The 21,176-nt window shown below is 34.9% G+C and overlaps 1 protein-coding gene across 32 annotated transcripts in view; it reads left to right on the forward strand.

The window, feature by feature from the left end:
• HDAC9 (histone deacetylase 9) overlaps positions 1 to 21,176 on the forward strand; it is a 974,909-nt gene that overhangs the window by 712,742 nt on the left and 240,991 nt on the right. For all 32 annotated transcript variants that reach the window (XR_004627984.1, XR_004627978.1, XM_034668867.1 and 29 more), the window contains 4 exons: positions 385 to 440; positions 685 to 772; positions 6,493 to 6,612; positions 6,962 to 7,059. Coding sequence is in view for 30 of the 32 variants with exons in the window: in XM_034668867.1 (XP_034524758.1) it covers positions 385 to 440; positions 685 to 772; positions 6,493 to 6,612; positions 6,962 to 7,059 (362 nt within the window). In the remaining 2 variants the exon portion in view is untranslated. The remainder of the gene's footprint in view (positions 1 to 384; positions 441 to 684; positions 773 to 6,492; positions 6,613 to 6,961; positions 7,060 to 21,176) is intronic.

A 21,176-nucleotide genomic window follows, 5' to 3' on the forward strand; every position in this document is an offset into this window, starting at 1 on the left:
TCCAAATTTTGACCTAAAACTGCACCAAAGTGAATTTCTTCTTCCTCTGTAGGATGTTGTTGTCATAAAATAAGAAGTTGTTCTTGAAAATGAATCATGCTAGTGTAACAGATGATATGCATATTTGCCAGCTAGATACATCTCCCAAATCCCTATTCTTCCCCTTGCTCTGTAGGAGCCTTCTTTTTGAGATGTGATCTGATAAAATGTGATCATATATATTGTTTCTGTTCATTCTCTGAAATGCCAATGGGGTCAAGAAAGCAGGCTCTGAAGCCTCTTAGAGACTTGAATCTTTTCATGTATGCCCGATCCTCTGTACAACATGGAGATCCAAGCCATCCTCCCATATCTGATCATTGAAAACCTGTCTTGTTTTTACAGAATGGGTTTGCTGTTGTAAGGCCCCCAGGCCATCATGCTGAAGAATCCACAGCCATGTAAGTACCAGGGACTGTTGCCCATCTCCAAGCGCCACGGTTCCTGGCGGTCACCTGCCCCGTGCATGTCTCTGAAGCCTCTAATTGTTAGCAGATGGACTGAAAAATCTTGCAAGGTACTCCCAGAAGCAGATTTATGGCTTCAGAGATCATATAGCATTTTTAAAAATGCTCTGAACATTATTTATAATGGTTTTCCTGGCTGATTTGCTTTTTTATTTCTTTGTTCTTCTCTATTCCGCAGGGGGTTCTGCTTTTTTAATTCAGTTGCAATTACCGCCAAATACTTGAGAGACCAACTAAATATAAGCAAGATATTGATTGTAGATCTGGTATGTATTCCTGGCCAGAGCTGCATTTTCAGTGACTCTAGATAAAAGGGAGTGTATTTGTATTTCTGTGTTACGTTGTCCTGCTTTTAGTACTTGCAAACAACTGAAGGGTGCGTTTCCTTTGAATGTGGAAACTCATTAAATTCAGGATTGCAGTTCTGAAACCATAAACATTCACGTTTCACTTTCTTGGTGTTAACTGCAATTTAATGAGAAGAAGGCGCAGATCAGGGCAACTTTTATGATCCTTAAATGAATTGATACTTCCACAGTTAAAATAACCCAACAGAACCTGAATTTACTTTTCCCTGCAGAATATAGACTTAAATAGTCAGATGTGCTGGAAAGAATGCTGTTGCTTTGGTAACCAATTGGCCACTTCCCCCTGGTTAGCAATCATGTTGCTTGTTGTGCAACAGTGGTATTATTAAAACAAGTCAGCATGTCATTCTTTCTGAAAAGATCTGAGATCGTGTATGCCAGTTTGGGATGACTCCCGGCAGGAACCTTGAGTGATTAAAAGTCAGAGGCATTAGATTAGTCTTGCATTTTAACATGATGCATTCTTACACAATAGAGTTATAATTTGCTTAACAAATGGTTTGTTTAAATGCAGATGACACTTGGCATGTTGTCTATAGTATATTCATGAATAATGAGCTGGAGATCTGCCCCATACAAAAAGGCCAACCCAGGAAAGGGCAAAAGAGAACTGACTGGTGATTTATGAGCCCCGTTTTCAGTTTGCCTCTAGTTCACGAGGAGGTGTAATAGGTTGTCTGACAAAGCATAGACAGGAAATGAACCCTGGCATCCAAAGCGAACCTGCTACATCTGCACTTAATTAATTTTTGCAGGTGATAAAAGATTTAAAGGCAAAATATGTTAAAAGTTTTTTTGAAGTGCAAGGCTTAATAGTCTAAATCTTGTTCATATCTGCACTCATAATTAAATCTTATTGGGAAGTCGTGGCCTCACCATCCAGCCCTCTGATTCAGTTAAGCAAGTAAACTAAAGGGTTTTAGAAAGCACGAACAAAGCCATGTGAAGAAATACTTAGTTGAGTTGAAAAGAAGATAAAAGAATGAAAGACTGATAACCATTTCTAATGCTTGGTAGGAATGGATGTTTTCCACATACTGTATCGTCGCCTCCCAAGCATTTTGGTGCTAAGAACTTTCCATGTATTTTCCAAATGTGCTTGAGTTTCACTATAGATCGTAGTTCACCATTAAAAAAATGTGTTGAAGGCCTAGATATACTACCACAGCAAGGACCTAAAGGTCTCAAACTTTTACAAAAATGAGAACATCAGTACCTCTATTCCCATGTACATACAAAATGACATTTTCATTAATTGATAATTATAGATTTGCATGACATATAAGATAGTAAACTTAAAAAGTAATTTAATATAGTTCTAGTACTATAACTTCTGGTAGAAAGAGAAGCCAAGAACTTGAAGAAAGACTAGCAGATGAAGACAAAGGATTATGGGAAAGTTTTTCTAAGCTTTCTAAATTTGTCAAAATTGTGCAGGAAGGAGATTGGTAAACTGTCCTATCCTTAGAAATCTTTTAGTATTATTTTCTAAGGAATCTCCTCTGCTATTATTTTATGGTTCTGTGAAGATAATCAATAATTGTTAAGAGTCTCTTTGAATGCACATTTGTGATATCCAAACTCTAATGAATTATGCAATGGACTTGAAAGCTAAAATGCCTTGCTTGTGATAGATACCCCCCAGGATTTGTCTGTAAAGTTTTGTTTTTATTTATATATAATATATATATCTATATTAAATATATAATGTTTATATTCTTATATATTAATATAAGACTGCTCTAGATAATTCAGTATGATTTATAAAATAAGTTGGTTGGAAGCTCCAAGGAGTGTCCTGTAAGCTTACTGGCCTTTGATTGTAAATTTGCTCTGTTATCCAATCATTAAGGATACTGATTTCCCAGCAGGCTGTAGTAGAAGAGAAGTTTTTGTTTCAAATCCTCCAAATATATGAAGTTCTGTCCAAAGGGTTGCCTCTGAGATCACCACCAGCCCTCATATTCTTACTTTCAAGTCTTCCAAATTCTGCAGCTGCAGGGATACTTTGAGGAAATTCCCTTGTTTCTTCCAGCTGCCGAGAAGGAAGTTTTAAAGTGCCACGTGGCGCAGAAACATCCGTTCTCCCTGGCTGACAGGTCTATTCTGCAAGTTAGTGAAGGAGAAGTGAAGGTTCTTCAATGGCAAAAGTATTTCATTCCTGCATATCCGAAGTCACTAACTTAGCTAATCAGTGTGAACTAGCTCCACAAATTCTTGGGCCAACAGAGGGCAAAGCTAGTCCATTGTCCAGCAACTAGTTTCAGCATTTTTATATGCCTAGGAAATAGAAAGCATAGCTCTAATTCGCCTCCTATTTGGGGCTACAGCCAAATTCAGAGGCATTGAGTATTTTGGGCAGGAATGATTCTAGTTGATATGTGGAGCTTATTCATTCCAGTTCTCCTTCTGGGGAAATTCCAGAGACATTCAGATTGGTGAGGAGAGGGAGCAGGTGCACTTGCTTTTCAACTCACAAAAGACTGTTCATTGTGTTTGGGGCATGAACCAGCCCAAAAGTAGGATTTGCATGCATGACTCAGGTAGCTTTTATGCAATGTGACTTTCAGCTGAAAATAATATATTTTAGACTTAATTCATTAAAAAGTCACTTCAAATGTCCTAGATTTTGGGTAATTCCATTTTTAGTTAAGCACAAAACTTAATAAAAGAATTGTCACAAGTGTATGTACTAAGTATTTGTAAGTAATAATATTAGCTGGTCAAATATATGACTTATTTAAAGCTATTTTAACATTATAATGAGAACATATTTGTTCTAAATCCCTATAGAAAATAAATTTTCACAGTATATTTTTAACCAGTAAAAATATTGAAATGATTTTTTAGCATTTCCCAGTAAATTTTAGAAATAAGGTCTATTTTGAGTCATTTAATTATTTCAGTTCATCTTATTACTATAGTAATTCCTCATAGTCACCAGTAATTTTCTTATATTAGTCTAGTATATATTTGAGATAATCCTCAGATCATACCTGAGTAGTAAGTACTTTTTATGAATATTTTGCATTGGAGAAAGCTGAAAAAGTATTCTCAAGGTTACATTATAAATTGTTGCCCAAAACTAAAGGCATATTTGGATTTACCTTTAGTCCTAAATTCTTTGTGAATATGAACATGAAATCAAGAATTATCCAAGTATTTTTAGAATGGATTTGTGTAATTTAATGAATAAATGTCTGTTGAACCCTTATGAGACTGTGGGCAAGACTATATTTCTTATTCAGAAATGTATGCAATAAGTACCCAACACATTTTTCAAGAACAAATGACTTTCTGTCTAGGACAATTTATCATCTTTTATTTGACCTTTTTAAATAAACCTTTACAACATCACTAAAGAAACAAAAGTAATCAAGGCATTATTTTTTATTTTTCTGGTTTTCAAAGTGTAGACCCATTTAGGGCCAGAGCAAATTTTTCTTACAACGCTCACTAAAAATTCTATCATGTAGTAAAAATGCAGACATCCCTTCATTGTTGTTTTTCATAGTATCTTGTTGTCCATCGTCTGGGTATCCAGTAGCAAACTCAGAAGACGTTGTGGGTTAGTTTCATTTTCGTTCAGATAAAGGAAAATAGCTTTGCTATATCTGCCTTCCTTTTTTTTGAACATTCAGAAATCCAGGGGTTAGTATATTTTCAATAAGCTATTTTTTTCCCCTGATGTGTATGCCTTGAGCCAAAACAAATTTCTGGATGCATACCTTCCCCAATATTTTATGATTCCTTAATTGATTTTGGATATGTGTTTAATGTAAGAGGAGGAGATGATTAGTATATGTCTGCACTGTGGATAGCAAGTTCAGTGCAGGCTTTCAGAATCCAGCAAAGGGAGGTTTTGTTGGTATTTAGTGAGGGAGCTCTGGGCTGGAGGTTGATGTGAAGACAAGTTATGTAAACCTCAATAAGGAGCTGTGATGACCACCACTCTTCACAGATTTGCTAAGAGGATCAAAGAGGTAATGAATATTAAGTATACATTAACATATGATGGTTATGAGTTTGGCCTTGGGAGTAAGAAATGGATTCAAGACCCAGTCTTGCAAGTTTTCCTCTGTATAGTCTTAGTAAATTACTGAAACTCAATTTACTTATCTTTTAAATTAGGTGTAATATCACATATGTCATATACTTGTTAATAATCCTTACAAGCTGTTTAATGTAATGCCTGATGCAAAGTTGTAGGAATCATTGTTGAAACCAATAGGATTTTTACTGATATAAAGTATGATATAAGTATATAGTTACAAGTGACTAAAACTTTTTTTTAAAACTTGAAATTGTATATGTTACACATGTAGCAGTAATATTATTTTGAATACAAATATATAAATTATTCACTTTTGAGAGTTTCTATTTTCTTATGTCCAGGATATACTAGGAAACATATTAATTGAGGTTCTTACCACTTGAGGTCCTCCAGTGAAGACATTTTTTAAAATGCTGTTAGTTTTATTTTTCCCATTTCTTTCATCAGTTCCAGCATACGTGTATGTCATGAAAACGAACCAGCAAATAACTGTTAAGAGTTAAATCATTATCATATGCAAATGTCCTAAGAATCTTTTCATTCATTTTAATGATACAGGCTTTTTTTTTCTTTTTTCTTTTTCTTTTTTCTTTCTTTCTTTTTTTTTTTTTTTTTTTTTTTTTTTTTTTTTTTTTTTTTTTTTTTTGGTCGGAAGGGAGAGTATGGTGTAGGAGAAAAGAAAAAGAAAAGGAAGGAGGCTAGGGAAGAGAGAGCCATGATATGATATTAAAATTAGGCAGATTGGACAAGATTGCATGAAGCTCTATGCCATCTTTTTGCATGGCCCAAATGATTTAATAGCTGATGAGCTCATGCTCCTGTGTCTTCAACTCTTACCGTCACGATTTTACCAAAATAAAGTATGAAGTCCTTTTTGCATCTGGCGTCTCTTTTGAAGTGATTCTAACTACTGAGGGATTGCTAACTGAACTGAATGCTCCAAGAAGGCCAATTTACTCAGCTGGTTGCAAAGCCTTTGACCTTAATGGTGGGACTTGGCAAATCAATGCATACACGTATGTTTAGTGTTCTGTCAAGAATTGAGAAAATGCTCTGTAAGCCATAGATCCTTCTGCAGAATACTAGTTTGTAGTTTAAACATTAGTCTTTCTTCAGAGGCCAATGAGGCTAGTTAATTAAGCCTGAGGGGTTATGAACTGTTGGCAGTTAATAAGTCATAAAATTCCTCCATAAAACAGGATGCGAGATTCCATCACTGAAGCAAAGAGTACAAAGGGCCGGTGTATAAATATCTAATTGTACCAAAGGACTGGGCTTTCTCAATGACTGCTCATCTGGAGTCTCCAGGGCATGTTCACTGTGGTTTCCTGATTTTTAGAAGCCAGTTTAAAAAATGAGTGCATTAAAGGGTAATTTGCCTGAAAGTTCAGGAAGTAAAGGGGGTGGTGTGGAAGCAAGCTGAACAGGAGAAAGAAGGAGGGACATAGTGAGAAGACAGAAAATGAGAGGGAGGTTGGGATAGAAAGGGAACTAGAAATAAGAAAGGTGTTTCCACACAGAGTTAACATGACTGTATTTGTCATCTGTTTTCTTTTCCCTGTAGGATGTTCACCATGGAAATGGTACACAGCAGGCCTTTTATGCTGACCCCAGCATCCTGTATATTTCACTCCATCGCTATGATGAAGGGAACTTTTTCCCTGGCAGTGGAGCCCCAAATGAGGTTCGGTTTATTTCTTTAGAGCCCCACTTTTATTTTTATCTTTCAGGTAATTGCATTGCATGATTACCCCTAATTTTCTTGTCCTTTGCTGGTGTTTTAAATTACACGAGATTACTGAATTGTCCCATGGGATCAAGAACCAGTGCAGAACAAGTGCATAACCCAGAGCACTGGTTGTCAGGCAAGGTTGGACTGATTTGACATGTTGTTTGATGTTTATTTCAAGAGCTCACATGTGTTTGTTTTCTTCTCTTTTTGCTTTCTTCCCTGCACTCTCCTCTACCCACTGTGTTGTGTGTGTGTGTGTGTGTGTGTGTGTGTGTGTGTGTGTGTGTGTTTTTCTTTCTAGGTTGGAACAGGCCTTGGAGAAGGATACAATATAAATATTGCCTGGACAGGTGGCCTTGATCCCCCGATGGGAGATATAGAGTACCTTGAAGCATTCAGGTTGGTACTTTTTTTTCTGAACGTGGCAAATTAGAAAAGAAATGGACATTGAAACAACACCAAATGTAAAAGAAAAATGTAAGTTTTAACTAAGGGAAAGTGGCTAAAGGAGCCATTCCATTAAAGCTCCAAAAAATGTTTTGTTTAGGGGACCTGAATATACCTACAAAGCCACATAAAGAATATGTGTAAGAAAAAAAGGTATATCAAGACCTAGTTGTAGTTGTACAGGTATATTGGCCGATGGCCCAGGCATACTACACCCTCTCTGAAAAAAAGAGAAGGGAAAAAAATTATTAAGTAGTTCTGGAAACTTGTGCCTATTCTAACATATGTTGTGATTTAGAATGGACATTAGCATATTAGATGCTCTGATAAGGCCTTCATTACCTACTTAACTTTGTTGAAAAAGCATTTCCCAAACTTCATTGGACCACAGATTCCCTTTTGCACATAGCACCACTCAGCATTCAGTTCTGCAGAGCTAGCTCACTTTTGGAATGTTGGCTAGGCAGTGTCATTTCATGGTAGAGTAAATGACTTTTCTTGTTCATAAAATATTTTACCTAATACATTAAAACATCAACTGATTGATTAGTTGTTTTCAGTTTCTCTACAAAATGTAGGCAGTAATTGAAATGTATGTTTATATATACATAGTGTATTCTGCTACTTTGTCCTTCTAAACAAAGAACTTTTAAAATTAACCAAGAAATGCAACAAATCTAAAGCTTTCTTTTTGAATATTGAGGTTTTTTTTAAGAAGGCATTTTTGTTCTCTAGAGTTAAAAAAATATTTTCAGTCCTCAGAAAGGACTATTCTGTGGAGAAATATCAGATTGTGTCAATATGTACCCACTTGCAAGATTTTAGGAGATTTTAACCTATTGGTAATGCATGATTTGGGAGGTGTTTTGTTTAGTTCAAAGTAAAAACAAACTACAAAAGAAATCTTAGAAGCATTATTTTTAAATTTAGCATTTATAAGTTCCCAAGGGGGAATATCCTGTTACTAATGTATTTGAAACTTAAGGAAATAATAGGGAAATTTTTCAATGAGTGAAGTTTGGGTGAGTTTCTGCTGTCCTATATATAATGCATACTTCAGTTTCTCATTTAAGAGTCATTTTTCATTTGAAAACAGGCCCAGGAAAAATGATAGAAAATCTCTATTTTCAAGAAAATACATTAAAAGTAAATATATTTGGTTTGGTTTTGGATTACTAAGGAAAATTCTACACACATTCCAGATTTTGAGTTTGAAAAATATATATATTCAAATATCTACATTATTTATAGGAAAAAAATAGCTGAAATAAGTTTATTTACTTAAAGACTTGTGTTGTCTATGAAGATATTTTGGGTTAATTTACAATAAAACTAAAAAAAATTGCATTAAGAAACTTTAGGAGTTTCATTATTGTAAATTCTGTTTACCTATATTTGCAACTTAAGAAACATTATTAATATATCTTAAAGGAACTCTAATGGGATAATAGACTTTAATATTATATCACATATGAATTTATTTGTTTACCAAGTTAACTTGATAACTTGTATGATACACACATTAAGTTCTCAACCTTACTATAATAAATAATTATATACCACTGATCTATAATATAGAATTCTTCATTTTTTATTATCATAATACTATTTGGGGCACTATGGCTTTACTTAAAAATGGATTATGCATACCCAGCAGGGAAGGAGAATTTATATTTTGTACTACTTGTTCTCACATCACAAAGTGAATGATGGGTGTGAAAACAGATATTAAGTATATGCTATTGTTTTTTGAATGCAATGGTAAGTGAATCAAGTGCTCCTGAAGGTGACTTAATGTCCTCAAGAATGGCACCTTCTCTTTGCCTGAATGTGGACACTTTATATTGGCAAACTTTTCTATAGTTCCCAGTGCAGTCACCATATCTAAGCTTAATTAGAGGAGGCAATATTATTTCACTAGACTGCAGAAATGTAAAATTGTAGTTTTTAATGTTCATAGTTATTTAAGAACCAAATTTAAACCATAATAATTCTGTTAATTTTGAACTATACTATATATTTGCCAACTATTTATTTGCCATTCAACTTGTATAACTAGAAGTACCTGTGAGCTTATTATAGAAGAATCAAGAAAGTAAGACATCCATTCAAAAATATTCATAGAACACATATTGTATGCCAGGCACAGTGATGAGCACAGGGAATTTTGAGCTGATTTGCTCTCAAGGATCATAAAAGAAGTGATACTCACTGTTCTAGAGAATGGATATACTTAGGCATAGAGAGGATAAAATTATGAACTCTTCCTGAGGGGTTTCATAGAAGGCTTCATCAAGTATAGTTCGAGCTGTGCTTTCAAGCATGAGTGGGAGTTTTCAAGGGGTAAAGGAATTGGAGTGGGGGGGGGGGTACTCATAATAGAAAGAGAGAATAGACTGTGAAAATCATGGAGTCATGAAATGATCTTGCTTTGTTGGCTTAAGAGCATAAGGGTGGAATTGCCTGGCAGGAATACATATCATGCTCCATAAACTCTTTTGTTGGCAAAGAATTGGAATATGTAAATTCCTTTCTAATCTGGGGCTTTAGTGAGATATACTCTGAAATAATTTTTGATATAGTATTACCTTATAAGCGTATACTTCGTAATACAACCCTTGTTTCCCAGTATTAAAACTGGAGATCTTTTTGGCATCTTTTGTGGGTGCACAATATGGGGATGGAGGAAAAAGTAAATGGTGCCTTTTCTTTTTTCTTAGTTTTTAATTGTTTCTGGACTGAGATAAGTATCTTTGAAGGGAAAGCCTCTCTCTCTGAAGCTATAGGAGGGCATAAGATAGCTGATTATTTTACCAGCCTACATTTGTCACATACATTATTCCTATGTTTTCTATTATGTATTTTTTCTATGGCAGAAAAGATATTTCAGGCAAACAAAACATTTTCATGTTTGCTCTAAGCTTTAAAGATAATTTAAAAATTTAATAGAATATCTAAATTAGTTCATATAACTAGTTATTTCTTCCGTGTAATTACCGTTTATCCCTAAAATTATTGAAGGATATATTTAAGATTTTTCATAAGTTTTTAAAATGCTCAGTAATGTCAGATATCTTTTATGTGGAACTAAAATGTATTCCAAGGCTACTATTTTATAAAATAATTATGGCTATTTTGGTTGAGGTCTTTCATGCCAGGTCCTAGATTAGAAATTTTATAAACATTATGGCTAATTCATAAGTGGTTTGTATAAGCCACAGAACTAATTGTAAGGGCCATGGTGTGAACTTAGTTTATGTCTCTAAAATCTGTCATACCCCATTGCTGCTCCTTTCTACTATTCATGACTTCAAAGACTGAAGAGTGATAAAGCACAGTGAACTTTTACCAAAATAGAAGACCTTTACCCCCAATCTAAGTCACAAATGTTTAGTACACTGCATGGCAAAGAAGAGCTATTTAGTAATATTGGCTGAATAAATCAATAAATGAATGAGTCAAAGAGAGAAGGAATGATACTGGCTACAGTAGAAGCATTGGCAATCCCTGGTATTAAGTGAACCTAGCAAAAATCTGAAACTTAACTATCTCTTGGCCCTTCAAGGAACTTTGAACACCCATTCATTTGCTTATAATATTGTCAGATGTCTTCTCTTCATTCAATAAATATTTTGTTGAGTGCCTGCTAAGCACTCTCTGTTTCAGTTGCTTCAAAGTATTGTTCCCAGGTGCACCTGAGTGGCTCAGTCAGTTAAGCATCTGACTCTTGATTTCCACTCAGGTCATGGTCTCAGGTTCATGAGATGGAGCCCCACATCAGGCTCCATGTTCGGTGTGGAGCCTGCTTAAGTTTCTCTCTCTCTCCCTCTGCTCCTCCCCCTGCTCACACACACACTCCTCCTCTCTCTCAAAACTAATATATATATATATATATATATATATGTGGTTCCAGTTGTTCTCTCTCATCTATACTGACTAGATGAGCCCTGGTTACATAATTTTTTTCTAAAAAATAATTCTTTAAGAGTTCTGCAAATGTTGGAGTGATTATTTACATAAAACTATATAAATAGTTTGTAGTGGACAGGAGACAATGTCTCATGCTTCTAATTAAATCTAATGAGGACAACATCTCTGAGTGTTTAAAAAAAATGAGTAGCAATTTCCAATGTGAAAGTGAGATACTAGCCGTTCTTGAAATTTGCCTATTTTATCCAATGAATGAATGGATTACAATCCCTTTGTGGCTTTTTAATTTCAAAAATGAAGTACAAGCCCCTTTAATTCAGAAGGTTTTGCTGAAATAATGAATGACTCATTTGGTACACAATGAGAACTGGTTAAAAGAGTGGAATAGAACTGTTGGCATGAGTTCCTTAGATTCAAACAAATTGTGATTTAAAAAATAACAATCTTGGGGCGCCTGGGTGGCTCAGTCGGTTAAGTGTCTGCTTTTAGCTTAGGGCTTAGATCATGATTCTAGAGTCCTGGGATCTAGCAGCAGGGCTTTGGGGTTCCTTGTTCTGCAGGAGTCTGCTTCTCCCTCTTCCTCTGCCTCTCCCCCAGCTCCTGGTTGCAAGCGTGCGTGCACTCTCTCTCTCTTAAATAAATTAATAAAATCTTTTTAAAAAACAGCTCTCCAAGCCAATGTGTTTTAGTCTGTAGTGCCATAATTAATATGTGTTAATAATGCTGAAGATTTCCAAAAGGCAAAGGATCTATAAATATCAATTATCCAGGAATATTCACCTCAGGGGAAAACTCTGAATGGCTATTTCACTGTTAGTATGCCAACTATAAAAGGGGATTTGAGCGAGTTTTCTAACCTAGAAAATAAATATCTAATCAAAATTTTTGTTGTTACTTTTTTATAAACTACTTTTTCTTTATTGACTTATGAAGTATCTTTGATCAAAATACTTGTACTTGTAATGTAGCCTTTGCTAAAATACTTTGACCACATAACCAAGTAGAATGTTTAAAAATTTGTATATTTGTTACATCACCAAAGCAGTCTAGTCAGTTGAGTACATACACCATTGTACAGCCTGTATCTTTTTTCTCCTGTCTTTGGTTCATACCTGTTTACTTCAATGATAAAAGCAAATTGAAAATCCATTAAAACAAGACTGACTGGAAACTTGACTAGATAGCATAATTATTCTCAGTTCATCAAACTGGATTCTGTTCTAGATGCAGCATCTTTAAAATAGGACCCATGGCTTTCCATGATTACTACCCCACTTGTGGCAAAAATAAAGAATATACATTTAACTTGAAAGCAAAGAATTGAGCTCTTTATTGTCATATTCGTAGAGCAGGTGTTCCTTAGCTAGTCAGCAGGTCTAGTTTACCATGGAATGATTGGAGATAATTTTGGTCAGGACACATAAATAAGTACAATATTTTATTTTCTCTCTTTGTTATTTGAGCAAACATATCATCACTATTCTAATTAATTTTAGAGCACTGGCTTCTAAATATTCTTGTCATATGCAAGAGGTTGAAAAAAAGGTTGCTAAATTTTGTCTTGAGAAATGAGATGAGGAATGCTTGGCCCATTCAGTAGAGCATGGGACTCTTGATCTTGGGGTTGTGAATTCAAGCCCCACGTTGGGTGAGAGATTGCTTGAATAAATAAAATCTTAAAAAAAAAGAAAGAGATGAGATCATAATAAATATGTTCTCTCCTGTTGGTAATAACAACTAAGTAAATATTTTATGGTTATTATTCTTCTGTTTATTATATTTTAATATAATTTAATGCAAAGAGAATGGAAAGTAATATCATTATAAAAGTAATAATGATAATAATAGCATAGTAATATAGACCATTCACTGAAGACTTAATATTTGCTGATTTCTTTTCATCTTTACGAGTCGTTGAGCTCAGTGCTCTCAGTTGCTACATGAGGATACCAAGCCCCTTTTGAGTTTCAGTGGTTTCCGATGTCATACAGCTGGTAAATGATGATCAGGGACTCAGTGGCAACAAGTGTGAATGTGGAGACAGTACTCCTTTGGCTGTAAGCTATAAACTTTAGTTCTCTATCAAGAGTAGGGGTGACAAAACAATAATGTAATCAGAAATTCTTTGCAAATGCATTTTAGTCTATCCAGCATTTGATTTGGACAGCTAAATTGGCAATACTATTTTAAAATTGGAAATAAGTCCTAGATTTTCACTACCCATGTATCGTATAGTAACTCCTAAGCCGCTTGTCTTTGTGCCTTTCTACCTCATCTGACATAATAAGGGAGCCTATTAAATGAAACCCTTATATTTTTTCTTCCTTTTGATAACCAAACTATTTACAATGGGAAATATATTTTCCCTTCTTTGTTAAAGTAAATGTTTTCTTTTTGTGTATACATTTAGATTTTTTGAAATGGGCATATAATTGAACCTGAGAGATACCAAATTAAATTTTAATGGAATATAGAGTGATAAATGAACTTTTAGATCCAATTTTGAAATAAAGAATGATTTATTGTCATCTAAATATCATACTCAATACTGCAAAATTATTTGGGGTCTTATTTTGTCTATGAGAGCTGTGGTTGATGCTTCCTAGTCTTGAAATGTTTTCTCAATTGTTAGTGACAACCAAATATATTATGCTTATGATAGTATGTATTTTCCCAAGGATGCTGAAGACATTTTGGGCAAGAGGGTGGAATTTCTTGAAGCAATTTGCCAATATGAAATACTGTACATATCAAATTGGCCCTACTACCATCTTTCCCAGACCATTTATCATAGCTCACAAATCAAGCCCACATTTTCTCTTTCTAAAAGACTTGGCTAATAAAGAAGATGTGGGCTTCAAATCCGAACTTGTCAGTCAATCTTGGGAACAAAGCAGTAATGATTTTCATCTATTGATATTTTATTTCAATGAAGAGCAATGCATATGAATTTATCGCTGGTGTGATCACCAGTTTTATTCATTGTCCAGATTCTTTTCTTTATATTCATCATGTAGTGATGTTTTGAGAATTTTTATCAGAACAGGTCAGAAGAAAAAGATACATAGAATAAATTTTAGAAAGCTGTCAGTCCTATCTGCTCTTTAGTTTCAGCAACAAGTATAGTTTAACAACATTTTTTTTCTCTTTCATCTGTGCAACATATTGTACCAATTTTCATCAAAAAATTACAATTTCTATAGGTGTGTGTCTCTAGATACCCTTAGAATTCTGCTCTTTGACCCTGGGAGTAAATTGATCTTATGCACACCTGTCTTCCTTAGGAAACTTGCAAACTCCATTTTTGAGCTGAGCATCAAAGAGATATGATATTATTAGACAGTATAGAGCTCAGGTAAAAAGTCCAGGAAGTATCTTGAAGTGCTTGAAGTTTTGAAAGGTGAATTATATTATCTGCAGTGAAGAACTATTTAAAATAGTTCAAATGCTACAACATAGTTCTTATTATTATTTTAAAAGGTCAGATCCACTGTAAAAATTTTAAGACAACATTTTTCCCTTCTGACTTAGAAATTTTAAAGCCAAAATTTTCCAGGAATTTGTGTAGCAATGGTACAGTTTTCCAAATAATAAGGACTAATTAAAAGAGTAGCTAGTTCAATTAAATCTTTTCCCTAGCTGTTCTAAGAAAGCAAGCAATTTGCGTGAGTAGAAATGACTTGTTTTTATTTTTAAGACGGAGCAATGGATTATAAAACTCTTGCCTTGCACAGAATCCTTCCAACATATGTGTAATACTCGGAGATATCAAGACATGAAAGCTTTCCATGAAACATTGTGGAGCTTTTTAGGCCAGAAATAGCAGACCTTTTGGACTGTTGAGCAACTCAGATCACTTCATTAACTTAAATTATATCATTTTGTAATAATGGAATTGTGCATTTAATTATTATATAAGTATAATTAAGAAACTCTGGAGTCATATTTTTGCACAATTTTAGTGAATATTTTAAGATTATGCCTCATTTACTGGTAAGATAAAACCAAATAGAAGTTACGTATTCTATATTTCATTGGACACCTATTTGTTAACCGAATTTCAGTGTCTTTGGGTTCTTAGATGTGTTTCCTTAAACTGAATAATACCCCTTCATTTCCATGATTTTATACCTAAAGTTTGCTATAACTAAATTTATTGAGATACAAATATGAAAGAAGAGATAGAACTTCTAATATACCGTAAATATAAATTTATAGTCTCTTTTTGAGAATGAGATAAATATAATGTTCACTAATAAAAATTCACTTATTAACCTTTCCAGGTATAGGAGTCATCTTTGGGAAACTCTTTCAACATAAAATCTGTTCAAATATTACTTTTAAGGCTGAGGGCTGAAGTTTACACCATTTTCTGGTAGGCGGGACTTTCAGAAAGTAGTCCAAGTCTTTGCATGACATCAGACATCTGGATGATAGACTCAGTTTTCCATATTTCATCCAAATGATTTGATGTCATGTAGATGAAACTTGTAAATCAACATCTGTTCTCATTTATGTAGACATTTAAACTCCTCTGGCACTCTTCTAGAAGGGTGAGGACTTTTCCTTGTATCTGTTACAAATCTGCCCATCTTTCTTGTGGGCACCACAGTCTTGGGACTGGTTGTCTAAACATCTTCTACTCTAAAGAGCAGCATTGATGTAAAGCCATATGGAGGACACTGGGTTTATGAACTACATAATTTCTAATGGGAAGGACCTAGCAAAATAACCTTCTTGCCATTATACTTCCATTATATTTTGCATATATATTTCCATGATATAATGCCATTATATTTTGCAATATAAAAAGTGAATAGAAGAAGTATGATGGATGACTGAGTCACCTTTCAATCTTAGCAGAATTTTAAATCCATCTACATTTCAATTTGGAGATATTTTGCATACCAAGACAATTGTGGAAAAGTCCATCAAGAAAATAGTATCTATACATTATCTGACCTATTAAAGAAAGATACATAAATACTGTACTTGAAAACAAAATACTGTTTTACCTAGGATGTGTATTTTTTTGTTGGTTCATAACTTCTTGAAATTAAAGTCATATTGGAGTTATTGTAACAGACTGAATTTCAGAAACAAACGAACATTTTTACTTGAACAATAGTCAAAGGCAAAATAGTGAAGAGGAGTTTATTTGCAATCCAGAACAAGAATGGAGCAGACACAAATTTATAATTTAAAAGTTTTGTAGCCAAAAAAGTTGGTCACTTGACCTTCTGCTTTCAGTTTGAGAAAAAGTCTCTTGACATTAAAGTTACCACATCAGGCCTCTGACTTTGCTGTTTCCAAGTTCTCTCCTTTGTGCGAGTTTCTGATACTGTTAATTCCCTTTTATAGTGCAGGATTTCTAGATTGAAAATAACATTGCAGAAATTAGTCAGTGATGCCTTTCTCACCAATAAATATAATTACACCAATATAATATAATTTATAGCAGGTGAAAAGGCAGGGTCAGAAATAATAAAATCTGGTGTGTGTCATATTTTACTGATTTAGTTAAAAATTGTTTGACTACATTCTGAATTTTTCAGAGAACTGAAGTCTGCCCAAGTTTGTTAATATATTCCACTTAGTTTGGTTTTTTTGAGGCTATGACAGTTGATAAAAACCAAATATTATATGTAAAACCCAAATGAAAGCTATTAATAGGCAAGAAGGATGTCTCACCTATTAGTTTACTAGTGTCAATTTTTTTTAAACTTATGAAATTAATATTTTGTCTGTCTTCTAAAGTAGCAGTGATCTATATCAGTATCATTGCATTATAAATAATATATGCTATCTATACATATCTGTATACATATATATACCTGCATTATACATAGATATGTATATGTATACGGACATGCATATATACACATATGCCATAAATATATATATGTATGTGTGTATGTATGTTTGTACTTGTTTTTGTGTATAAGTTTGACACAGTTCTCTAAGCATGCTTTTGAAGAAATTAGTATGTAAAGATTTCTTCCCATTATCAGAGCTGAGCATGAAATCCTGTGCCATATTTGAAAGACTTACGAGGCCCAATTTAAAATTTTGTTGTTTTATAATAACTTTGGAAAAGTGCATTGTTCCTTGTAAAATACCCACATGTTCTCCTCTGGAATGGCTCCAGACTGTAACTAAACCACGAGGTTGCCCCCTGGTGCTTTATGTATTGTTTAATTGTTTGCCTTTGGTGGATGTTTTATTAAAAGCCTATTATTTAGGATAAGAGCAAAGTGTCATTTTAAGAACAACAGAAACATAGCTGTTCAACGCCATAGTTCTTTTTCATAGATGTGTTAGTGAACACTGGATGCAGCTAATGAGCCTGCTGACATTTTTTCTTGTAATACTTCAAAAAGAGCAACAACAACAACAAACAAAACCCTGGATTTTTATTTTTCTCTAATAAAACATGACTGGATTGGCTTAGAAGAGCTGTGAGTCTGTATGGCTATGCCCAGGTAGAAGGGAAGAAAGATGTCTGTGTGCTGTATTTACTGGCTCTGTTTGTGTTTGGTCCACGCTTGCCTGGAGTGTCATGCACTTTGGTGCTTGTGGCCATATGAAGCCTGAGGAGCACAGGAGCAGGGAAGTCCATGTGTTAGGAGGGCTGTGGTGGCATCCTGCGGTGTTCACCAAACCCATGTGTGCTTTAGTGCATGTCAGAGCTACAAAGGAAGTTCTTAATGTCCTCCTCCCCACAGCCCAGTTGCAAGGTAAGTATCATTCTGAGATTCTCAGATCACTGTGAATATATATAAAATAGGTCTGGGGAAAGTTTTTAATTCAGTATTCCTGAATATTTTCTTTTCTGAAGTGACATCATATCATCACTCACTGATTTCTCAGAAGATGGTTCTAGAAAGAATTCACTGTGTTCTTTAGCTGTTCCTTGCCACAGAGAGCAAGCAAGAATTCGATTAGTCTTCTTCCCAAACTAGTTTTTGTGACTCTGACCCACCCTCAGGCAAAAAACTTGAAGGCACTATACCTTGATATAATTTCTGGGACTTAAATGATCTCATTAAATTCTGATGTTAGATATCATGTTGACATTTGAGGAAATATGATTATTGACAAAATGTAAGCCTGTTATACTCTATATCACTTCAAAAGGAGAAAGGCCATTAGGGCATAATTACATCAGAAACAGTATACACATTTGGCTGGTTTATAAACTGTCACTTTCAGAAGTATGAAGACGTATAAAAATTTCCAAAGGTTCCATTATGACCCTATTTCTAACAGTATTCTCTGACAAACTAAATAAATTACTGCATGTATTGGACCTTTGAGGCTTGGGGCAAAGAATGGAAAAATTATTTACAAAAGCTTGAAAATATTTAATCACTAGAGGCAGAGGGGGCAACAGTGTTTTAATTAGCAGGTCCTCGGGCCATTGGCTGACTGGAGGCTTTCTCAAACAACCACACAAATGCACTGAATAGCTGTTTGCCAGCCTTAGGGTCAGGCCTGAGATGAAACAGATAAGATAATTGGCTCTAATGAAATCCAGAAGGCCTTGGCTTTCTTGTCTGAGCTTGGATTTGAAAAGTGCGTGTGGAAGTGAGGCTTAATTCAAACCAGAACTGAGCTAGGCCCGTTTCTTAGTGACTTTGATATTGTTTGAAGTTCTAAAAGTGTTCGCCACACCACTAGCCTGCTGGGCTGGGCCTCCCTGGTACCCTTAATTACTAAGCTTTATTGCTGACTTTACTACACAGGAAAGGGGCCATTATATGTTCCATCAACATCAGCTCTTCTCAGATTGGAGGAAAGGACAGGGTTAAAGGCCACTGTAGGAAGGCAAAAACTTCACTTTGAGGTAGTCAGATCATTTACCAGTGTTGAATTTCACTGTTATGCACATACATTCCTTACAACACAGAAGCCCAATTTCCATTTTTTAAACAAGTGATTACTTTTCAAAACATTTTTGTTTGTGCCTGTTTTTTGCAGAAAGAACATTTATTTTTAGGGGCTGAAATTATTGCACCTGATACAGTGAAAAAATATATATATACAACACTTCCCAGTTAATCATCACACCAAAAAGTTCTGGTTGGATTCTGTAATAAGGAGGATTATTATTAATGCCCCTTTGAAGTGGAAATAAGTGAGGAACGCTCCTGTGGTGTGAGAGTTGTCCTGACACCCTGAAGAATAAAGACTCCTCAGGAGACTCTATGAGATTAAAGCCCCCCTTCTAGAGTCTTTCACAAAGAGGTTACACAAAGGGGTTCCTGATCCAGTCAAAAGCCAAGAAGCAAGCAAAACTGAGGTAGTCTCTCTCTTAGAGGTTGGCTGTAGTGTAACCAAGGAGCCCTTCCTCCTGAAGCTTGTTGCTGTTCCTCTATTGGTCCAGTTGAGAAAGATGGTTTATGCATCTTAATGAAGCAATAATTATTCAACCCTTAGCCCTCTGTGAGGAGACCTGGACATGTTGTAAAAGCCAAGGGACATGGAATCAGGGCCTATTTCCTGTCCTATTTATCACTTTTTGGGTGAGAAAGTCATGCATGATACCATCTGACTTGGTCCCTTTTGAAATAAAAAGTTAATTATTTTTGCATTATTTAAGTAAACTTGACATTAATGTGTTTTAATTTCATGCATGCTTCTTGTGACCATTCATCCAATACTCCTTTCTGAGTATTCTTTTGCACATGCTGGACTGGGCAGTAGCTCTCCATAAGGATAGGGCTCTACCTAAGTAACCATATGGAGAACCCAGGGCGATCAGCATTAGGAAGATAAAACTGAGCCTCTACTCCCTAATCTCTCCTAAAAGAAATTAAGGAGGCCCTTGACAGACTTTTGCCAGTGATGAACCTGATACCAGCCCATACCAGAAGAAAAAAAGTCTTAGAATACTCAGCTAATTGATAATATTTGTTTTTTCATTAGATACTAGTTTGGATTAAAAGTATCTCCCCAAAATTCATTTATTGATGCCCTGACCCCCAGTGCAATGGTATTTAGAGTTGGGGCAATGAGGAAAGTAATTAGAGTTAGATGAGGTCATTAGGGCAGAGCTCTGATCTGATGGGATTAGTGAAGAGACATTGTAGAGCTTTCTCTTCTCTCTTTCTCCCTGTGTGCATTCACTGAAGAAAGACCATGTAAGCACATGCTGGCACCCTAATATCAGACTGCTATGCTCCAGAATTGTGAGAATTTCTATTTCTATTGTTCAAAGCATCCAGTTTATGATATTTTGTTATGGCAGCCTGAGCAGAGTTAAGACATCTACCACAGGGGCACCTGGGTGGCACAGCGGTTAAGCATCTGCCTTCGGCTCAGGGCATGATCCCGGCGTTACGGGATCGAGCCCCACATCAGGCTCCTCTGCTATGAGCCTGCTTCTTCCTCTCCCACTCCCCCTTCTTGTGTTCCCTCTCTCGCTGGCTGTCTCTATCTCTGTCAAATAAATAAATAAATCTTTAAAAAAAAAAAAAAAAAGACATCTACCACAAAGATCTTTGGGAGACCAAACAACCCAGTAAGGGCTCTAAATTTGAAATACCAATGAAAGGATTTTCCACACTACACTGTGTTAAACACTAGATTCAGGGGATGCTAGCAAGTGTTTCTCAACAATAAAAATATCCTGTGGTGAAAAAAAAATCTCCTGTTGAAGATATATAATTTACAAAAGGAAGTTTAAGCCTTTAACAATTTTCAGTTTTAAGGAAATCTATCTTATGTTATTTAATGCATTGTTTCCTCAAATTACTTAAACGTAGAATGCCCTGCTCCTCAGTTTATTTCCCCCCAAATAATTGCAAATATTATGGAAACTAGCATTCAACAGAACATAGTTTGGAAAATTCTGACATAAGGGTACAAACAGCATTGTAAACAGTTCATTATTAATTAAACATAATATAAAAGTAAATAAAACACATTTACCCTTATGATTCTCACAATCTAATTAAAAATAATTGCAACATATTGTATAACATATTATTTATAATATATCACATTGTTAGATAAGCTGAGCACTTGGGTGACCCATATTCTACAGATTATCTTCTCCATTTTCCTCTGGTTGCATCTGGGTGTTTCTTAGATATCATACAGATATAAGGCCAAAAAAGAAAAAGAAAGAAACAGAA

This window comes from Ailuropoda melanoleuca, chromosome 1 (assembly GCF_002007445.2).
Source record: "Ailuropoda melanoleuca isolate Jingjing chromosome 1, ASM200744v2, whole genome shotgun sequence".
Taxonomy (NCBI): Eukaryota; Metazoa; Chordata; class Mammalia; order Carnivora; family Ursidae; genus Ailuropoda; species Ailuropoda melanoleuca.